The 22,659-nt window shown below is 44.0% G+C and overlaps 1 protein-coding gene across 1 annotated transcript in view; it reads left to right on the plus strand.

The window, feature by feature from the left end:
- The window catches only part of LOC115180628 (dynein heavy chain 5, axonemal-like), an 81,810-nt gene extending 60,662 nt beyond the window's left edge, over positions 1-21,148 (plus strand). Inside the window, exons 45-78 of the mRNA XM_029742867.1 lie at positions 619-761; positions 3,514-3,648; positions 3,905-4,027; positions 4,196-4,409; positions 4,688-4,911; positions 5,373-5,571; positions 6,007-6,179; positions 6,524-6,654; positions 7,002-7,155; positions 7,291-7,558; positions 7,705-7,936; positions 8,273-8,387; positions 9,209-9,385; positions 9,839-10,042; positions 10,392-10,571; positions 10,727-10,864; positions 10,964-11,099; positions 11,343-11,659; positions 11,860-12,015; positions 12,969-13,151; positions 13,568-13,811; positions 15,492-15,606; positions 15,883-16,073; positions 16,223-16,344; positions 16,557-16,706; positions 16,906-17,151; positions 17,576-17,795; positions 18,087-18,292; positions 18,428-18,631; positions 18,906-19,121; positions 19,479-19,691; positions 19,786-19,938; positions 20,103-20,334; positions 20,597-21,148. Coding sequence (XP_029598727.1) covers positions 619-761; positions 3,514-3,648; positions 3,905-4,027; positions 4,196-4,409; positions 4,688-4,911; positions 5,373-5,571; positions 6,007-6,179; positions 6,524-6,654; positions 7,002-7,155; positions 7,291-7,558; positions 7,705-7,936; positions 8,273-8,387; positions 9,209-9,385; positions 9,839-10,042; positions 10,392-10,571; positions 10,727-10,864; positions 10,964-11,099; positions 11,343-11,659; positions 11,860-12,015; positions 12,969-13,151; positions 13,568-13,811; positions 15,492-15,606; positions 15,883-16,073; positions 16,223-16,344; positions 16,557-16,706; positions 16,906-17,151; positions 17,576-17,795; positions 18,087-18,292; positions 18,428-18,631; positions 18,906-19,121; positions 19,479-19,691; positions 19,786-19,938; positions 20,103-20,334; positions 20,597-20,748 — 6,266 coding nt within the window. The 3' untranslated portion in view covers positions 20,749-21,148. The remainder of the gene's footprint in view (positions 1-618; positions 762-3,513; positions 3,649-3,904; positions 4,028-4,195; positions 4,410-4,687; positions 4,912-5,372; positions 5,572-6,006; positions 6,180-6,523; positions 6,655-7,001; positions 7,156-7,290; positions 7,559-7,704; positions 7,937-8,272; positions 8,388-9,208; positions 9,386-9,838; positions 10,043-10,391; positions 10,572-10,726; positions 10,865-10,963; positions 11,100-11,342; positions 11,660-11,859; positions 12,016-12,968; positions 13,152-13,567; positions 13,812-15,491; positions 15,607-15,882; positions 16,074-16,222; positions 16,345-16,556; positions 16,707-16,905; positions 17,152-17,575; positions 17,796-18,086; positions 18,293-18,427; positions 18,632-18,905; positions 19,122-19,478; positions 19,692-19,785; positions 19,939-20,102; positions 20,335-20,596) is intronic.
- Positions 21,149-22,659: the final 1,511 nt, after the last annotated feature.

Here is a 22,659-nt window from a genome sequence, read left to right on the forward strand (position 1 = left end):
TCCACACCCCTCCTTTTTCTTTTAAAGGTATCTGTTACCAACAGATGGATATCTGTATTCCCAGTCATGTGAAATCCATAGATTAGGGCTTAATTAATTTATTTCAAATGACTGATTTGAAATAATCTGCAACTCAGGAAAATCTTTTAAATTGTTGCATGTTGCGTTTATATTTTTGTTCAGTGTAGATCATAAGATCATATTGATCTTTCACAGTGCTCTTGCTCAATTAAAAAGTCGGTGCATTGAAATATCACCATCAGATCTCTCATTAAACCATCAATATGCGTTAAATTCACCCGCACAGCTGATGTTGGGGTTACCTTAGTCCTGCTTGCTACCAGTCTTTCATGATATGTTCACCCTCCGGTGGGTATTATCATCAGAAAAAATGTTGTCCTTTTTGAACAAACTAAGGGTCATTTATCTATTTGACAGTCATTCCGTACAACTGAACTAAAGTATTTCGAGCTGAGGACATCATGGATGGTGAAAATTCCATCTGAGGACATCGTGGATGGTGAAAATTCCATCTGAGGACATCATGGATGGTGTTCATGATGCTCACATTATTTGTTTTTCAATGACTTATTATTGTATGTCCTCCTGTGTGTGCAGGTCACTGGGTCCACTGGAACACACGGGTGGAGGAGTACGTCTACCCATCAGACCTCACCCCAGAGTACGGATCCATCCTGGTCCCCAACGTAGACAATGTCCGCACTGACTTCCTCATCCAGACCATCGCCAAACAGGGCAAGGTGGGTGTCCATATTCACAAAGGGCCTCAGAGTAGTAGTGCTGATCTAGGATCAAGTCCCCTTTGTACACTATATATAGAAAAGTATGTGGACACCCCTTCAAATTAGTGGATTCGGCTATTTCAGTCACACCCATTGTTGACAGGTGTATAAAATTGAGCACACAGCCATGAAATCTCCATAGACAAACATTGGCAGTAAAATGGCCTTACGGAAGAGCTCAGTGACTTTCAACGTGGCACCGCCATAGCATGCCACCTTTCCAACAAGTTTGTCAACTGTAAGTGCTGTTATTGTGAAGTGGAAACGTCATGGAGCAAGAACGGCTCAGCCACGAAGTGGTAGGCTCCACAAGCTCACATAACGGGACCGCCCCGTGCTGAAGCGTATAGCTCGTAAAGATCGTTCTCTGTTGCAACACTCACTACTGAGTTCCAAGCTGCCTCTGGAACCAATGTCAGCACAATAACTGTTCGTCGGGAACTTCATGAAATGGAATTCCAAGGCCGAGCAGCCGAACACAAGCCAAGCGTCGGCTAGAGTGGTGTAAAGCTCACCACCAGTGGGCGGACACTAATCTGGGTTTGGCCGAATGCATAATGCCAACTGTAAAGTTTGGTGGAGGAGGAATTATGGTCTGAGGCTGTTTTTCATGGTTTGGGCTCAGCCCCTTAGTTCCAGTGAAGGGAAATCTTAACGCTACAGCATACAATGACATTCTAGACGATTCTGTGCTTCCAACTTTGTGGTAAAAGTTTGGGGAAGGCTCTTTCCTGTTTCAGCATGACAATGCCCTCGTGCACAAAGCAAGGTCCATACAGAAATGGTTTGTTGAGATCGGTGTTGAAGAACCTGACTGTGCTACATGGAGTCCTGACCTCAACCCCATCGATCACCTTTGGGATGAATTGGAATGCCGACTGCAAGCCAGGCCAAATCGCCCAACATGTTGCAGCAATGTTCCAAAATCGAGTGGAAAGCATTCCCAGAAGAGTGGAGGCTGTTATAGCAGCAAAGGGGGACCAACTCCATATTAATGCCAATGGTTTTGGAATGAAATGTTCAATGAACAGGTGTCCACATACTTTTGGTCATGTAGTGTATATACAGTGCATTCAGAAATTATTCAGTCCACTTACCCTTTTCCACATTTTGTTACGTTACAGCCTCATTCTAAAATGTATTAAATTGATTGTTTTCCTCATCAATCTACACACAATACCCCATAATGACAAAGCGAAAAGAGGTTTTTAGAATTTTTTACCAATGTATTAAAACAGTAAAACAGAAATACCTTATTTACTTAAGTATTCAGACCTTTTGCTATGAGACTCGAAATTGAGCTCAAGTGCATCTTGTTTCCATTTATCATCCTTGAGATTTTTCTACAACTTGATTGTAGTCCACCTGTGGTATATTAAATTGATTGGACATTATTTGGAAAGGCACACATCTGTTTATATAAGGTCCGGCAAAAACCAAGCCATGAGGTCGAAGGAATTGTCCGTAGAGCTCAGAGACAGGATTGTGTCGAGGCACAGGTCTGGGGAAGGGTACCAAAAAATGTCTGCAGCATTGAAGGTCCTCAAGAACACACTGACCTCTATCATTCTTAAATGGAAAAAGTTTGGAACCGCCAAGAGTCTTCCTAAGAGCTGGCTGTCCGGCCAAACTGAGCAATCAGGGGAGAAGGGCCTTGGTCAGGGAGGTGACCAAGAACCCGATGGTCACTGACAGAGCTCCAGAGTTCCTCTGTGGAGATGGGAGAATCTTCCAGAAGGACAACCATCTCTGCAGCACTCCACCAATCAGGCCTTTATGGTAGAGTGGCCAGACGGAAGCCACTCTTCAGTAAAAGGCACATGACAGCCCGCTTGGAGATTGCCAAAAGGCATCTAAAGGACTCTCAGACCATGAGAAACAAGATTTTCTGGTCTGATAAAACCAAGATTGAACTCTGGCACCATCTCTACGGTGAAGCATGGTGCTTGCAGCATCATGCTGTTGGGATGTTTTTCACCGGCAGGGACTGGGAGACTAGTCAGGATCGAGGGAAAGATGAACGGAGCAAAGCACAGAGAGATCCTTGTAGAAAAACCTGCTCCAGAATGCTCAGGACCTCAGACCCTAAGCACACAGCCAAGACAACGCAGGCGTGGCTTCAGGACAAGTCTCTGAATGTCCTTGAGTGGCCCAGCCAGAGCCCGGACTTGAACCCGATCGATCATCTTTGGAGAGACTTGAAAATAGCTGTGCAGCGACGCCCCCATCCAACCTGACAGAGCTTGAGAGGATCTGCGGAGAAAAATGGGAGAAACTCCCCAAATACAGATGTGCCAAGCTTGTAGTGTCATACCCACAAAGAATCAAGGCTGTAATCACTGCCAAAGGTGCTTCAACAAAGTACTGAGTAAAGGGTCTTCATACTTAAGTAAATTTAATATTTCAGTTTTCATTTTTAATACATTTGCAAAAATAAAAAATAAACTGTTTTGCTTTGTTTTTATGGGGTATTGGGTCCATTTTAGAATAAGGCTGTAATGTAACAAAATGTGGAACAAGTGAAGGGGTCTGAATACTTTCTGAATTTACTGTATATTCTTATTATAATCTAAACTTGTCCTATATCAGCAATCCTGTTCTGAGTGGACACGTATTGTTAATTTGGCTTGTATGTGGAGGATAAATTACCCCCTAGCCATGTAATCTTGGTCAGATCCTCAAGAGTAATCCCTTCCTCGTTTTGTCACAGGCTGTGTTGTTGATCGGAGAGCAAGGCACAGCCAAGACCGTCATCATCAAGGGATACATGTCAAAGTACGACCCCGAAACTCACATGGCCAAGAGTCTCAACTTTTCCTCCGCCACAACTCCACCCATGTTCCAGGTATTACACCTACAAAACAACACCACATACTTCCTGCTCTTTATTCTAACTTTTCAGGTTTTAGATGGGTAGGACTTTCTAAGATCAGTTGTGAATGAATGAAATGTTTTCCAGTCACTTGTCAGAAAGTTTATCTGACTACTTCAGGTCTATGCGCCATTTATTTACAGTAACATTACTTCAAATGTGTGTTTTGTTCCTTTATTCACTGTCTGTAAAGATGAAACACTCAGCCCATCTCTTTCTTTCTTTCCAGCGGACTGTGGAAAGCTATGTGGACAAGCGGATGGGCACCACCTACGGCCCTCCTGCAGGGAAGAAGATGTCCGTCTTTGTGGATGACATCAACATGCCAGTCATCAACGAATGGGGAGATCAGGTCGGACTCAAACTCAGCACTCGTTAAATCACCATAGCGAAAGGCCAAAAATTACAATTTTCCCATTTGTTTTCTTGGGAAACCTTACCAAATGAAATTGCAATCCGAGAGTGTACAGCTTATTCTGCCTTTTTACCTAATTTCCTAATTTGACTCACCCCGTTTTAGGTCACCAATGAGATAGTCCGCCAGCTGATGGAACAGAACGGGTTCTTCAATCTGGAGAAGCCGGGGGAGTTCACCAATATAGTGGACATCCAGTTCCTGGCAGCGATGATCCACCCAGGGGGAGGCCGCAACGACATCCCACAGAGACTGAAGAGGCAGTTCTCCATCTTCAACTGCACCCTGCCCTCCAACGCATCCATCGACAAGATATTTGGTGGGTTTGGCTCCTTAAAAACTCTGGAATTGCATCTGTGTGGAGACTCTGACCATGTAATTTGAGTTACCTGTACTACTTCTCATCCATTGACACTGGGCTTGTTTGAATTTTGACTATATGAGATATCTATATATACATATATAATTACACCATTATATATATCTCTCAATAAAAGCACTATTTTCTTTAACTTATTTACCTCAATGCTTCGCCCACCTTCATGTCGTCAACCACTTTTCCCCTTTTCCCCTCACCTCATTCCTTTCCCTGACCAGGAGTCATCGGGACAGGACACTACTGTGCCCGGCGAGGCTTCACAGAAGAGGTGCGTGGAACTGTGACCAAGCTGGTGCCGATGACCCGTCGGCTGTGGCAAATGACCAAGGTCAAGATGCTGCCCACTCCGGCCAAGTTCCACTACATCTTCAACCTCAGAGACTTGTCCAGAGTCTGGCAGGGCATGCTCAACCCAAATGCTGAGTTGGTCAACTCTCTTACTGTGAGTCCATTAAAACTTCTAAAGAGAATTTCCGGTAACACTTTATTTGGATAGTCCATCTGTAGATGCGCTACAGACTATCAGTAATATTTCAACTATCAACTAACCCTAAACTTAACCCTTACCCTAACCCTTATTCTAAACCTAACCCTTACTGTAACCTTAGCAAGCAGCTGCTTATCAACAGATAGTTTGTTGATAGTATGACATGCTCTACAGATGGACTGTCCAGACTATTCAAATAAAGTGTGACTGAATTTCCTCTTGAAATACATCAGTCAATCCAATACAACTAGAGGAATACATATCAAAAGGTGTCTCACTGGATCCAAAGGTCTGAATGAAATGATGTCCTAAGTTACAGTAAGATTCTAGACATTTAATCAGCAGTCGTTCTGTGAATGTAGACTTAACATTTCCATGAGATAAAGTTTGTTTTATTTTGACCCTGTATGCTGTAGGTGTTGCTTCAGCTGTGGAAGCATGAGTGTAAGCGTGTGATCGCGGACCGGTTCACCATGCCAGAAGATGTAGCCTGGTTCGACAGGGCCCTGGCCAAGCTCGTAGAGGAGGAGCTAGGAGAGGAAGAGAGGGCTGTGGTCGACTTCGGAGTAGACGGCTACTTTGTTGACTTCCTAAGAGATGCTCCTGAAGCTACAGGTATAGCCAGAGTACCAGGTCCTGTATAGCCTCTTCACATACATACACTGTATCTATACCATGATCCTGCATGAGATAAGTCATTTACAGTTTCTGTACCCATATTGTCTATATTAAATATGTGCTGTATTTTTCTACCTTGTATTAAGGATTCAATCAGTACATTCTAAGATGGTGTGTTTAGCTTTATTATTATGTTGTAGACACTGCAGTTTAAAGGTGAATTGCAGGTTATGTGAATAAATACAATAATTTTATTATAATGATATTACATGAATATATACAATAATAAATACAAAATAAATGTTTTATTTAAATTCATAGTGCTTCAATATTGCCAAACCAAGAAAAACTAGCTGCGTGCTACATTAGCAGAGAGCTGGATCATTTGAATGAATAATCTGGCATTGACAATGACTCCATTTTTCCCACCAGGTGAGGAGCCAGAGGATACAGACTTTGAGATGCCCAAGGTGTACGAGCCCATCGAGTCACTTGAGAGCCTGATGGACAGGCTCAACATATTCCTTGGCCAGTACAACGAGAGCATCAGAGGAGCTGGCATGGACATGGTGTTCTTCAGAGATGCTATGATACACCTTGTCAAGGTAGAGGGAAACTGTCATTATGTTCACCTATAGGTGTTTATGAGCAATTATTACAGTGCATTGTGTATAGATCATAAGGTATTATAAACATGCTTATATCACATTACAAAGAGGGTCTTCATAAAAAGTATTACTAAACATTCACATTGGAAGCTTTTGAAAGGCTTAGCTATCTTAAAGTCAGTCACCAATGAGTGTACGCATCAAATCACTTGATATAAGAACGGAAAAAGAAGGATTCTCTCCCTGTCTGTCTGTCTGTCTGTCTGTCTGTCTGTCTGTCTGTCTGTCTGTCTGTCTGTCTGTCTGTCTGTCTGTCTGTCTGTCTGTCTGTCTGTCTGTAGATCTCCAGGATCATCCGCACCCCCAGAGGGAATGCCCTTCTAGTAGGAGTGGGGGGATCAGGCAAGCAGAGCCTGACTAAACTGGCTTCCTTCATCGCCGGCTACAAGACCTTTCAGATCACACTAACACGGTACAGACACACCCTCCAATGTCTATACTAGCATACTACTACATACTTCATACTAAGTAGTATGCTAGGAAGGGCATTGGAACAGACACGGTCTCATACAGTCCCTTTGCAACTGTAACAGGTGTTTGTATTGAACGTGGTCATGCAGTTCTGTTGTCCTCCTGTAGATGGTAGCTTTGCTTGCATTTCTGCAAGTGCACAGTGACTCTGCCAATTTGTCTTTCCTCAATTCCTCACGACCCCTATCCTCGCCTCCTTCTCGAAACGCATTGGAGGAATGGAGGATATACGCATTGTGAAAAATGTGTATTTTCACACCTTCGCTATCACCTGTGTTCTGTCCTCAGTTCGTACAACACTGCTAACCTGATGGAGGATCTGAAGGGTCTGTACAGGACAGCAGGCCAGCAGGGAAAAGGCATCAGCTTCATCTTCACTGACAACGAGATCAAGGACGAGTCTTTCCTGGAGTACATGAATAATGTGTTATCATCAGGAGAGGTCTGCACATTGATCACATGAACACAAGTAAAACATTAGAGCATTTTCAAGAAGTTGTGTCAATCTGTGTTTGAGAAAACAATATCGCACTCCATTATAAGATAACTGTTGTTGTATATTGTGCTGACTTCTCAGGTGTCGAACTTGTTTGCTCGAGACGAAATTGACGAGATCATCAGTGACCTCATATCAGTCATGAAAAGAGAGTTTCCTCGGCGACCACCGACCAATGAGAACCTCCATCACTACTTTATGAGCAGGGTCAGACAGAACCTACACGTGGTTCTCTGCTTCTCTCCTGTTGGGGAAAAGTTCCGGAACAGAGCCCTGAAGTTCCCTGCCCTCATCTCCGGCTGCACCATGGACTGGTTCAGCCGCTGGCCCAAAGATGCTCTGATCGCAGGTGTGTGTGTGTATGTGTGTGTCCGTTGGTGTCCGTTTGTAGGTATGCATGTGTTTTCGTCTCTGTGTATGCACACATACAGTATAAATGTATACTGCACACTTTAATAATGATTTGCTTCAATCTCCAATCTGTTTACTCTCCAGTGTCAGAGCACTTCCTGTCCACCTATGACATTGACTGTTCGACCGTGGTGAAGGGGGAGGTGGTGCAGTGTATGGGCTCCTTCCAGGACGGCGTGGCAGAGAAGTGTGTAGATTACTTCCAGCGGTACCGCCGCGCCACGCACGTCACTCCCAAGTCCTACCTCTCCTTCATCCAGGGATACAAGACCATCTATAAGGAGAAGCACTCCGAGGTGCAGACACTGGCACACAGGTAATTATAGTACTTCCTTACTCTTTTAATGCTCTTCGTTCCTATGTGGAACATGCGGCTTCACAGTACACCATGGTCTAAAAAAATGGTAGATGTTTATCACAGCATTTATATATCGTAATGCTGTGTGTCTATCACATGATTTAATATAATACTAGTATTATATAGTATTCTATATACCAATATATGGTGTACACTGTACTATATTACTCTTAGTATTCTGCCTTTCAGTCATCCTTTTACTCATTAATATGTGTTCAAGAAAGATTAGACCGAACTTACCTGGTATACTTGTATAATACAATGATTGCTGATCCCATTCTGTTTCTCCATCAGGATGAACACAGGTCTTCAGAAGCTGAAGGAGGCCTCTGTGTCTGTAGCATTACTCAGCAAAGAGCTGGAGGTCAAAGAGAAGGAGCTGCAGATCGCCAACGAGAAGGCAGACATGGTGTGTGTGTGTGTGTGTGTGTGTGTGTGTGTGTGTGTGTGTGTGTGTGTGTGTGTGTGTGTGTGTGTGTGTGTGTGTGTGTGTGTGTGTGTGTGTATGCTACTCCTCTATCTCTTGTTTCCCAGCAACAGACTTACCAAATATCAATACCAGAACTTTGAAGTGTACATATACTGAACAAACATATAAACGCAACATTCAAAGGTTTTACTAAGTTACAGTTCATATAAGGAAATTAGTCAATTTGGAGGGCAATTTGGAAATTAGTCAATTTAGAGGGCATTGGTTGCCAGGCCCACCCACTGGGGAGCCAGGCCCAGCCAATCAGAATTAGTTTTTCCCAACAAAAGGGCTTTATTACAGACAGAAATAGTCCTCAACACCCCCACACCCCCACCCCACCCCCTCAGACATCCCCCAGGTGAAGAAGCTGGATGTGGAGGTCCTGGGCTTGCATGGTTAAGATTGTGAAGCCGGTTGGACGTACTGCCTAATTCTCTAAAATGCAGCTTATTAACATTAAATTCTCTGGCAACAGCACAAGGTGCACCTGTTTGATCATTCTGTTTAATCAGCTTCTTGGTATGCCACACCTGTCAGGTGGCTAGATTAACTTGGCAAGGAGAAATGTTCACTAACATAGACGTAAACAAATTTGTGCTCAAGATTTGAGAGAAATGATAAAAATACAAAATAAACTTTATTTCAGTTCATACAACATGGGACCAACACTCTTCATATTGCATATTAACTGTTGCTTATGCAAACCAAAAGATGCAGCTCACTTCCAGTCTCTCTTGTGATGGTTTGTTGTGTCTCAGGTGTTGAAGGTGGTGACAGTGAAGGCCCAGGCAGCAGAGAAGGTCAAGGTGGAGGTCCAGAAGGTCAAGGATAAGGCTCAGGCCATAGTAGACAGCATCTCTGCTGACAAGGCCTTCGCTGAGGAGAAGCTGGAGGCTGCCAAGCCAGCCCTGGAGGAGGCTGAGGGTGCACTACAGGTCTGTTGGGGGGGGGGGGGGGGGGGGGGTCCATTTTACTACCCAAAAACGGAATCAGTTTTGACAAATGTATTTGACCCAAGTCTTGTCCTTCAACGTCAGGGGTGGGCAACATACGAGCCCATCCATAGTGGCCCAGGGGAGGTTGGAGTAAAAACATGTTTTATGATTATCTTGGGTTAAAAAACACTCCAGGCCACTCTTGAATGCCAAACTATATAGAAAGTATGTAAAAAATATAATGGACCTATATGTTCTAAAATAACTGCCCTTTTTCTATGCCGCAAATTGCCCTCCGCTGTATTTTGAAATCCCGACGTGGCCCTCGAGCTGAAATGATTGCCCACCCCTGCTCAACGTGGTAGTTCTCTCTCGCTACATCAGGTGAGAATATTTAATGAACGCTCCCTCAGTTACTCATGTCGTTGTATTCCTTCCTCATGTATTCATCAGACCATCAAGCCGTCGGACATTGCCACGGTGCGGACTCTGGGTCGGCCTCCCCACCTCATCATGAGGATCATGGACTGTGTTCTGCTGCTGTTCCAGAGGAGGGTGAACACGGTGAAGATCGACCCGGAGAAGAACTGCACCATGCCCTCCTGGCAGGAGTCCCTCAAACTCATGACTGCTGGGAACTTCCTGGGCAGTCTGCAGGTAGGAAACAGATGGCCACTGTCTAAGTTATATTAATTAGGTAAGCAAATAAAATATTAGTGTGCAGGTACAACATTTTTACATTACATTTTAGTAATTTAGCAGACGCTCTTATCCAGAGCGACTTACAGTAGTGAATGCATACATTTCATACATTTTTTTCCCCGTACTGGTCCCCCGTGGGAACAACATCTACATCCTGTAATCAGACTACACTGTGCATTTCTACAGTAACATACTACACTATAGACACTACACTACAGGCATATATGACCAGGAAATCAACTTCAGTGGTGATGAAATGGCAGCTTGCTTTGAGATCTCCGGCTCTGTTGTCTCTCTCTAACAGCAATTCCCCAAAGACAGTATCAATGAGGAGATGGTGGAGCTACTGCTGCCCTACTTCAACATGCCAGACTACACCCTGGAGACGGCCAAGCGCGTGTGTGGAAACGTGGCTGGTCTGGCCTCCTGGACCAAAGCCATGGCCTCCTTCTTCTCCATCAACAAGGAGGTTCTCCCATTAAAGGTGGGCCTAACCCAGGTGGTGTTGTGTAACACTACCCGCCTCTCTGATAACCTTTGACATGTGTACCACAAACTTGCTAATTGATTTCTTGTTTCCAGTACATTTTGTTGTCCCTGAGTGTCCAGTTAATATTTGATAGTGTACTTACCTCTTAGGCTAACCTGGCAGTGCAGCAGAACCGGCTGGCCATAGCCAACATAGACCTGCAGACGGCCCAGGCAGAGCTGGATGACAAGCAGGCAGAGCTGGATGTGGTCCAAGCAGAGTATGAGAAGGCCATGCTGGAGAAACAGGTACTGAACACCTCTTATCTCAATGCCTTATATTAAAAAATAAATACAAATATTCTGTTAAAAACAGATATTCTCTCTCTCTCTCTGCCTCTCTCTCAGACTCTGTTGGAGGATGCTGAACGCTGCAGACACAAGATGCAGACGGCCTCTAGCCTCATCAGTGGTCTGGCTGGAGAGAAGGAGCGCTGGACAGAGCAGAGCAAAGAGTTTGCCGCCCAGACCAAGCGCCTTGTAGGTCCGTTCATTCAACCCTTTTTTCTCCGCCATTTTTACAGTAATAACAGGACTAACTTTCCCAAAAGCTTCGTATGACCTTTTGTCCATTGTCTACAATTTTCGACATCTTATTTTTGGGGGGAGATGCTCTGGTTGCTTCTGTACCATATTTTTCAATGTGTATTAGTATTTTATCTGTAGTTATGCTATACAGTAGGATGGAGGCGTGAACCAACCTATTTGTGCTTACTTCCTGGTTCAGGTGACGTCTTATTGGCCACGGCCTTTCTGTCCTACTCCGGCCCCTTCAATCAGGAGTTCCGGAACCTTCTCCTGACCAACTGGCAGAGGGAGATGAAGACCAGACACATCCCGTTCGGGAACAACCTCAACCTGACCGAGATGCTGATCGACACACCCACGGTCAGCGAGTGGAACCTTCAGGGCCTGCCCAACGATGACCTCTCCATCCAGAACGGAATCATCATCACCAAGGCCTCACGCTTCCCTCTCCTCATAGACCCTCAGACCCAGGGCAAGATCTGGATAAAAAATAAAGAATCCAGGAATGAGCTGCAGGTTGGACTGCATTCATTTTCACACTATTCTCTCTCATAACTATGCCCTCCCATTGTCCAGCCGATAGATTTTGTATGTTTCTGAACAGCGGTTACACTAGCCTTAGGCCTAACTAACCTTTGGATCTGTCAGATCTTCCTTATTGGTAAAAAACTCTGTGTAATGCTGTGTCAGTAATGAGACATTTCTGTGGTTCCCAGATCACCTCCCTGAACCACAAGTACTTCAGGAACCACCTGGAGGACAGCCTGTCTCTGGGGCGCCCCCTACTGATCGAGGACGTAGGGGAAGAGCTGGACCCGGCACTGGACAACGTACTGGAGAAAAACTTCATCAAGACGGGCTCCACTTATAAGGTATGTACTATTATCCTAACCACATTATCAATCATCACATTATCAAATGAAACACATTATCGTTTGGGGTTATTCTCTGGGGCTATTCTCTCTAATATAATACATAGAGTGCAAAATGTGTCAATGTTGTTATTGACATAACCTTGTTCGGTTCAATGTTCTCTACCTATATAGTACTCTAAATACCCCAATTCATGTTGTTAAGTTCATAAGAATACAATATAAAAATCGCTGACACAATTCAAACCAATGAGGGTTCAAAACTTTAAAGCCAATTATCTCAGAATCATCTTTTTGCAAATAGAACGTTGTAGTTGCAAGCTCTCGACATTTATGTGGCCTATGTGCTTTATTTACTCTTATAACAGTTACAGCGGGCAAACATTTGCTTGGTACGTTTTTCTGGTTGCAAACGACGTCAGGAACATATGTCATAATCCCGTTCCGCAGGATTGAACGTTTTGGAACGTTCAGATAGAAATAGGCTACAAAGATCAAATATGCCTCTCTGACATGTAGAATGAGGAATCTATTCATGGCATTTCTATCTGCAACGTTCAAGAATGTTTGGCAACTGAACATGGCCTTGGTCTGCTTAATCTGGACAACGACTTTTGTCTCAATGGAGTGGTTTGTGAATGAATTCTGATGTAACCAGTGGAACCACATTGGCTTTCTCCCTTCATGACTGTCTTTCTCTCTTCATAACTGTCTTTCTCCCTTCATGACTGTCTTTCTCCCTTCATGACTGTCTTTCTCTCTTCATAACTGTCTTTCCCCCTTCATGACTGTCTTTCTCCCTTCATAACTGTCTTTCTCCCTTCATGACTGTCTTTCTCCCTTCATGACTGTCTTTCTCCCTTCATGACTGTCTTTCTCCCTTCATGACTGTCTTTCTCCCTTCATGACTGTCTTTCTCCCTTCATGACCATCTTTCTCACTTCCTGCACCAGGTGAAAGTGGGAGACAAGGAGGTGGATGTGATGAGGGGGTTCCGTCTTTATGTGACGACCAAGCTCCCCAACCCAGCGTACACCCCAGAGATCAGCGCCCGCACCTCCATAATAGACTTCACTGTCACCATGAGGGGTCTGGAGGACCAGCTGCTGGGACGGGTTATCCTCACTGAGAAACAGGTCAGGAACCACGTCCAATCATATGCTTATGAAATCATGGATAAAAACATTTGAATGTATCAATAAAAGGTCATTTTGTTGTCGTTGTTTAATAGTGAGCCTTTATTAGTATTGTACATAATGACCGTGACCACCCAAATGCACTGAATCAAATGAACACAGAGAGCATGAACCCAGCCAGGTCTGTATGCAGAGAAGTGTTAAAAGACCTGAAAAATGACCCCCAAAATCAGTGTCTGTCTGAATGGTGTGCCTGTTTATCTCTTGTTGTTGGTCTGAACTCTCATGTTCTGAGCTGTGTCTGACCGGTGTTTCTGCCTGTTGGAGAAGGTGTATACGGACCTGCTGGAGGATGTGACGGCCAACAAGAACATTAGTGTCTGAACAGTGCTCTTATCTATCCCTGTTATATCTAGGAGTTGGAGAAAGAGCGCACAGACCTGCTGGAGGATGTGACGGCCAACAAGAGGAAGATGAAAGAGCTGGAGGACAACCTGCTGTATCGTCTGACCTCTACCCAGGGTTCCCTGGTGGACGACGAGAGCCTCATCATCGTCCTGGGCAACACCAAGCGCACCGCCGAGGACGTCACACAGAAACTACAGATCTCAGCCGAGACCGAGATCCAGATCAACACCGCTAGAGAAGAGTACAGACCTGGTGAGTTGGTTGTACTGTGGTTAGGGTAGTTATTCTCAGTACAGACCTGGTGAGTTGGTTGTACTGTGGTTAGGGTAGAGTTATACTCGGTACAGACCTGGTGAGTTGGTTGTACTGTGGTTAGGGTAGTTATTCTCGGTACAGACCTGGTGAGTTGGTTGTACTGTGGTTAGGGTAGAGTTATACTCGGTACAGACCTGGTGAGTTGGTTGTACTGTGGTTAGGGTAGTTATTCTCAGTACAGACCTGGTGAGTTGGTTGTACTGTGGTTAGGGTAGAGTTATACTCGGTCCAGACCTGGTGAGTTGGTTGTACTGTGGTTAGGGTAGAGTTATTCTCAGTACAGACCTGGTGAGCTGGTTGTACTGTGGTTAGGGTAGTTATTCTCGGTACAGACCTGGTGAGTTGGTTGTACTGTGGTTAGGGTAGAGTTATTTTTGGTATAGACCTGGTGAGTTGGTTGTACTGTGGTTAGGGTAGTTATTCTCGGTACAGACCTGGTGAGTTGGTTGTACTGTGGTTAGGGTAGAGTTATACTCGGTACAGACCTGGTAAGTTGGTTGTACTGTGGTTAGGGTAGTTATTCTCAGTACAGACCTGGTGAGTTGGTTGTACTGTGGTTAGGGTAGAGTTATTCTCAGTATAGACCTGGTGAGTTGGTTGTACTGTGGTTAGGGTAGAGTTATACTCGGTACTGACCTGGTGAGTTGGTTGTACTGTGGTTAGGGTAGAGTTATACTCGGTACAGACCTTGTGAGTTGGTTGTGCTGTGGTTAGGGTAGAGTTATTCTCGGTACAGACCTGGTGAGTTGGTTGTACTGTGGTTAGGGTAGAGTTATTCTCGGTACAGACCTGGTGAGTTGGTTGTACTGTGGTTAGGGTAGAGTTATTCTCGGTCCAGACCTGGTGAGTTGGTTGTACTGTGGTTAGGGTAGAGTTATTCTCGGTACAGACCTGGTGAGTTGGTTGTACTGTGGTTAGGGTAGAGTTATACTCGGTACAGACCTGGTGAGTTGGTTGTACTGTGGTTAGGGTAGAGTTATTCTCGGTACAGATCTGGTGAGTTGGTTGTACTGTGGTTAGGGTAGAGTTATTCTCGGTACAGACCTGGTGAGTTGGTTGTACTGTGGTTAGGGTAGAGTTATTCTCGGTACAGACCTGGTGAGTTGGTTGTACTGTGGTTAGGGTAGAGTTATACTCGGTACAGACCTGGTGAGTTGGTTGTACTGTGGTTAGGGTAGAGTTATTCTCGGTCCAGACCTGGTGAGTTGGTTGTACTGTGGTTAGGGAAGAGTTATTCTCGGTACAGACCTGGTGAGTTGGTTGTACTGTGGTTAGGGTACTTATTCTCGGTACAGACCTGGTGAGTTGGTTGTACTGTGGTTAGGTTAGAGTTATTCTCGGTACAGACCTGGTGAGTTGGCTGGGTTGTATTGTACCGGTTTGTTTTAGGGGTCAAAACATTTTGGGCTCTTTATTGATTGGCTGACCAACCAATCACAGTGCTCTGGTGGATAGCAACTGGCACTAACCACCTTGTGTTGACTGTTCTTTAGGAGCAATCTATTCCTCACACTTTTCCAGTGGCAAGTTTGTTTGAGCAGAGCTGGATGTATGATAATATAGAATGAGCATTGTCTGTCGCTCACTGTCAGCCTGTGTGTTATTGTGCTGTTACAGTGGCCACCAGAGGCAGCATCCTGTACTTCCTCATCACTGAGATGTCCATGGTTAACGTCATGTACCAAACGTCACTACGACAGTTCTTGGGAATCTTTGACCTCTCTCTGGCCAGGTACAGTAGTAATACACTTTTTCTCATACTGAATAACATATATTTGTATTTATGTATTTCATTTGAATTGTTGGTCCTCAGATGTGGTTCAGTCATTTTATGTAAACATTGAATGATTAGTGAATTGATAAGTTACACTGGGGGATTTGTGGTTTTGCATAACCTTTTGTGTAGTTGTAGGAGTCGCCTGATTCTTGAAGTATAATATCTGAAACCATAGCAACAGTTATATTTTAATATTAACATAATAACCATCTCACTATGCCTTCTGAACAGATCAACCAAAAGTCCAATTACCAGCAAGCGAATAGCGAACATCATTGAGCACATGACCTTTGAGGTGCACAAGTATGCAGCCAGGGGTCTGTATGAGGAGCACAAATTCCTGTTTACCCTCCTGCTGACGCTGAAGATCGACATGCAGAGTAACCGCGTGAAACACGCAGAGTTTCTTACCCTCATTAAAGGTGTGAAACAAACTCCGTCCTCCAATTAATTCCACCAATCTGTAGTCCACAGTTAATTCAGCCATTGCTGAAATGTTGAATAGCAAAATGTTGTTCATTGCTCACAGACCATTGACTTGGAAAGAACATCCTCTGTCTGTCCTATGCAGGAGGTGCCTCTCTGGATCTGAAGGCTTGCCCCCATAAGCCTGCCAAGTGGATCTTAGACATGACTTGGCTCAATCTGGTGGAGCTCAGTAAACTGTGGCAGTTCTCGAATATCCTTAATCAGGTGTGTTCCCCATGCGGTGCTTTGTTACACTGCTACTTCATGTTGTCCCACTCTCTAATACCCTCCCTCAATAAGTCTGTTTCATGGCCCCCTCACTCTGGTAAACCCCCCTATTCATTGTAGTGATTACAGTGCTCCTTTTACTCCGCTGAGCTCTGTCACATATGGCATTGAACTAGTCATTGTACTGAGCTGTGTGTGTGTCTGTCCAGATCTGTCGTAATGAGAAGCAGTGGAAGGCATGGTTTGATAAGGAGGCCCCTGAGGAGGAGGTGATCCCTAATGCCTATGACCAGAGCCTGGACTGTTTCCACCGCCTGCTGCTCATACGCTCCTGGTGCCCAGACAGGACCATCGCACAGGTACACCGGTAACTCTCATTGAATGATTAAGTAATTAATCAATCAATCAATCCGAGACATAATACTTTATGAAATGTCTTTTCTTTTTGGCATTTTCATCAAAGCTTTGGACTGAGTTTTAGAGTGTATTTCTAATGCATATTGCTTGAATCTAGTAGCAGGTGACTTTTTAACTCATGCTTTACCTGTTATCCTCCAGGCCCGTAAGTACATCATGGACTCGATGGGAGAGAAGTATGCAGAGGGAGTGATCCTGGACCTGGAGAAGACGTGGGAGGAGTCAGACCCCCGGACCCCGCTCATCTGCTTCCTGTCCATGGGCTCAGACCCCACCGACTCCATCATCGTCCTGGGGAAGAGGCTGAAGATAGAGACGCGCTATGTCTCCATGGGCCAGGGACAGGAGGTCCACGCACGCAAGCTGCTCCAGCAGACCATGGTCAACGTGAGTCCTGAACTCAGCATTACAGTACACACTGACTGGACTCCTAACAGTCAAATAATTATCCTCGTCCCCAGGCTATTGTGCTTAGTGAGGAATTCTGGGGAGCGAAACTAACTTATTAGGAATCAGCGTTCTGCCATGAATTGTGGTCCATGTCATCTCATTTGTAATCAGATTGGGAATTCAAATTGCGATAGGGATGGAATATGAATTGAAATTGAACCATGGTGTTAATGAAAATGGATGTGATTGATTTAGACTGTATTAGACTGTATTAAAAATGAAATGGACTAACACCACATACATTTCCCTCACATTATGAATTTAATTACGTAAGGACATTAGTAATGAATTACTCTCCCAATATGGACAACTAACTATGTATTATATTATTTTCTATTTTATCCCAAATGCACACACACAGGGTGGCTGGGCCTTGCTCCAGAACTGCCACCTGGGCCTGGACTTCATGGATGAGCTGATGGATACTGTGACAGAGACAGACGCCGTCCATGAGACCTTCCGCCTGTGGATTACTACAGAGGCCCACAAACACTTCCCCATCACACTGCTGCAGATGTCCAACAAGTTCACTAATGAGCCTCCACAGGGACTGAAGGCAGGGCTGAAGAGGACTTATGGAGGTGGGTCACACCACAGTTCACACATACATATGCATGCATGTGTACGCACCTACACAAACACACACATTCACTCCCGTTTCTTCCAGTTAACCCTAAACCACAACCCTAGCCTTAACACTTAACCTAGCTTCATGTCCAAATCCTGGTTCAACCCTAGCCTCAACCACAACCCTAATCCTAACCCTAGCTTCATGTCCACATCCCAGTTCAACCCTAACCCTAGATTCACGTCCATTTCCCGGTTCAACCTTAGCCTTAATCCTAACCCTAGCTTCTTGTTTGTTGCCCCAGGCATTAACCAGGACCTGCTGGATGTCAGTAACATGGTCCAGTGGAGGCCCATGCTGTACGGGGTGGTGTTCCTCCACTCTACGGTCCAGGAGAGGCGTAAATTCGGCCCCCTAGGCTGGAACATCCCCTACGAGTTCAACCAGGCTGACTTCAACGCCACCGTGCAGTTTGTTCAGAACCACCTGGACGACATGGACATCAAGAAGGTAGGTGCAGAGACGAGAAGCTCCTGCTGTAACTAAGTAAAGCTCTATCTTTACTTCTACTGTTAGTACTGCTACCTGTCTTCCTATGTAAGATGTGTCTGTTCCTGTGTTGATGGTAGTCTGACGTCTCCCCAGGGTGTATCCTGGAATACAGTGCGCTACATGATCGGGGAGATCCAGTATGGCGGTAGGGTGACAGACGATTATGACAAGCGTCTGCTCAACACCTTCGCCAAGGTCTGGTTCAGTGAAAACATGTTTGGACCTGACTTCTATTTCTACAAAGGCTACAGCATTCCCAAGTGTACCAATGTGGACCAATATCTGACATACATTCAGGTCAGTCCATTTTTCACACTCAGTCTCTCCTGCAGTTTACGGTGTTGTGTAACATTATATTGAATTAATGTAGTCAGACCGCATGAAGATGTGTGCTGTATACATTATGTGCGGCATTGAGACATTTGGGAACACTTCCTATGAATACCTTGTTCATAATGCATTATAAGCACGTATAACACCTTATGAGATATCCACAATGCATTACACGGTTTACTGTAGTTTGGTAATGCACAGACATGCAGACTCTAATCCTATATATTTTCCCCTGCAGGGCCTACCGGCTTACGACACTCCAGAGGTGTTTGGCCTGCACCCCAATGCTGACATAACGTACCAGAGCAAGCTGGCCAAAGACGTCCTGGACACCATCCTGTCCATCCAGCCTAAGGACAGCTCCAGTGGCGGAGGGGAGACCAGGGAGGCCATTGTGGCCAGACAGGCTGACGACATGCTGGAGAAACTACCTCCAGACTACGTACCGTTTGAAGTGAGTAGCACTGGTCTGGAGTTAGCTAACCCTACTGGAAATAATCACACATGATAAATACAGTGCTGGCCATTAAAAATATGATATCCCATAATACCTTGCTGCAGCAAGGTAGATCGTCTCACAGGATGACGCCAAGTCATCTAACAATAACCCATGCAATAAAATGTATTTCATTAATATACCCCATAGTGCAGTGAGATGCACTTTGAAGGTAATGTTTTTACTGCAATACAGGTTTACTTTTTAATGTTCAGAACTGTGTTATGCATTTGCATTCCAATATGTTAAGAAACAAATCAAATAAACATTTATTTAAAGTGTAATTTCACAAGAACATGTTTTCAATATATCCAGGTGAGAGAGAGGCTACAGAAGATGGGTCTGCTTCAGCCCATGAACATCTTCCTGCGTCAGGAGATAGACCGCATGCAGAGGGTCATCGTGCTGGTCAGGAACACGCTGACCGACCTCAAACTGGCCATCGACGGCACCATCATCATGAGTGAGAACCTACGAGACGCGCTGGACTGCATGTATGACGCACGCATCCCCTCACGTTGGAAGAAGGTATGTTTATTACTGGCTCTGGGTACACATTTATTCAGTTTTCTACGCATGTATTCCGTGTTCTATTTTCTACTTCTGTATTCCTTTGTTCTAGGCGTCATGGGCCTCCAGCACTCTAGGGTTCTGGTTTACTGAGTTGCTGGATAGGAACCGTCAGTTCCAGGCGTGGATCTTTGAAGGACGGCCCAACTGTTTCTGGATGACAGGGTTCTTTAACCCACAGGGCTTCCTGACCGCCATGAGACAGGTACAGATGGCACATTCACACATTCTAATGCAATCACAATGGAACATACTTACTGACTTGGCTAGGCCACTGAGGTTATATTTAGAGGTTGCACACACTACACTGTCATAGTTGATCATGAAGCTACAAAGACAGTCTATGTAACTCTGTTTTTGTGTGTGTAGGAGATCACTCGTGCAAACAAGGGCTGGGCCCTAGACCGTATGGTGCTATGCAACGAGGTGACCAAGTGGATGAAGGATGACATCACCCAGCCGCCCTCTGAGGGGGTGTATGTGTACGGCCTCTATCTGGAGGGGGCCGGCTGGGACAGGAGGAACTGCAAACTCATCGACTCTAAACCCAAAGTGTTGTTTGAGATGATGCCTGTAGTCAGGATGTATGCTGAAAATAATGGTGAGTGCTGTAGTCAGTAGTTACTGTATCTTCCTGGAGCCTCATTGAACAGTATCTCATTTAGCTGCGCCTTGTTTTCATCTATACGTTATATGTTGAATATGTCAGTGGGAATTATATATAACTTTTAGGTCAATAACAATGTGGTCTTTAATGGTTACAGTATGTCAGACCTACTGAATAATACCTTGCAGTGAAAAAGAAACTCATGTTATCATCATGTATAAGTAATGGATGTTTATCGTTGCTGTGGTCATTTCAGGTGTCAAGGATGCCCGGTTATACTCCTGTCCCATATATAAGATGCCTGTAAGGATGGACCTGAATTACATTGCTACTGTGGAACTGAAGACTGCTCCACCGCCTGAGTACTGGATATTACGTGGTGTGGCACTGCTGTGTGAAGTCAAATAACCCACTTCTATATTGTATAATAATGTGGCTGAGAAATGTAACCTTTAAGGATTAAATGAGGGAAGTGTCTTCATTTAGATTATAGTGGTAAGCTTCTGTAATAACAAAGTTGCACCTATCATTGGGTTGCAAGAATAATAGAAAAATAAAGTTGCACGCACTATCTATACCCCCAATTACTGAACGTCTGAACTATTTTGGGTTTACTTATTTATTTTACTTGAAGGAATAATTCTAAATGTCCTTATTTTTCTACTCACCATAATATGGTTGTTACTAGACTAATATACATTGGTAGATGCTGTATTGCTGCATCTTTGTACTGTACCTGTTAATTAAGAACATTTTCATATTTCAGTCATTATAGATTTAGAATTCTGAGACAGAAAATAAATTATAAATGTAACATATGAATATAAAAACACAACAAAAGCAGTATAAAAAATATAAATCAGAATGATAAAAGCAAGAGAGCACCAGCACATCTACATGTAGATTATCCCACTGTCTTATCTTCCTAAATATGTTACATAATAAAACAAAAGAATACTATTGAAACACGATATCCCAAGTATAAATACAGAAAAGTACACACACTAAAGGGTATAAAAAAAAAAAAAACCTTGAGCCAAGTAGGGCAAACTTCAAACACTTGGTTTGGGGCTCCCGAGGCACTGCATCTCAGTGCTAGAGGCATCACTACAAACCCTGGTTCGATTCCAGGCTGTATCACAACCGGCCGTGATTGGGAGTCCCATAGGGCGGCACACAATTGGCCCAGCGTCGTCAGGGTTTGGCCGGGATAGGCTGTCATAGTAAATAAGAATTTGTTCTTAACTGACTTAACTGTTCTTAACTGACTAGTTAAATAAAAATGTATGAGAATCTGTGATGTCATCGGCCTCCCCCCTTGCTTGAGGAACAATAGAGGAGCACTAGAAAACAAAAGAGGAAAGGCCCCAGGATTGGATCAATTCCATTTAAATTCCAGTCAATTCAGGATGGACGCTGAAATTCCAATTATTTTCAATGCTTTTCAATTAGGAACATTTTGAATTGGAGTTTGGTTTACTTTCTGAATTGACTGGAATTAAAATCTAATTTACCCCAACCCTGACAGCAACACAAAAACATCTTTCAACTCACATGTACATCCTAAAACATAACCAGTGACCAATAGCACTGATGTGAAAACTGAAAACACACCTCAAACATGTTAACTTATTACAAGCGCACATAGTAAGATGTTGAAACACAGTTTAAAACCTCTTCTGGCTAGGGGGCAGTATTTTCATGTCCGGATGAAAAGCGTGCCCAAAGTAAACTGACTGTTACTCAGGCCCAGAAGCTAGGATATGCATATACTTAGATTTGGATAGAAAACACTCTAAAGTTTCTAAAACTGTTAAAATTATGTCTGTTAGTATAACAGAACAGATATGGCAGGCGAAACCCCGAGGACAAACGATCCCCCCAAAAATTTTTTGGCTTACCTCTATTTTCAATGGCTAGTACTATAATTATAAGCCTCTGTCCCCCCAAATTGCAGTTCCTAGGGCTTCCACTAGATGTCAACAGTCGTTAGAAAGAGTTTCAGGCTGTTTTTTGGAAAAATTACTCCCATTTTGGCTTGTAGTGTTTCCTTGTGAATGGATGAGTGCGCATTCTTTTTCTTTATCTCCGGTAAAGACAATAACGATTCTCCGACTTAAATTTTATCATTTATTTGCGTAATACGATACCTAAGGTTTGATTATAAACGTTGTTTGACTTGTTTGGAAAAGTTTATTAGTAACGTTTGTGATTCATTTTGTATGCATCTTGACAGAGGGAAACTGAGTGGATTTTTGACTGAAGCACGCCAGGTAAACTGAGTTTTTATGGATATAAAGACGGACATTATCGAACAAA

This window comes from Salmo trutta, chromosome 3, assembly GCF_901001165.1.
Source record: "Salmo trutta chromosome 3, fSalTru1.1, whole genome shotgun sequence".
NCBI classification, from domain to species: domain Eukaryota; kingdom Metazoa; phylum Chordata; class Actinopteri; order Salmoniformes; family Salmonidae; genus Salmo; species Salmo trutta.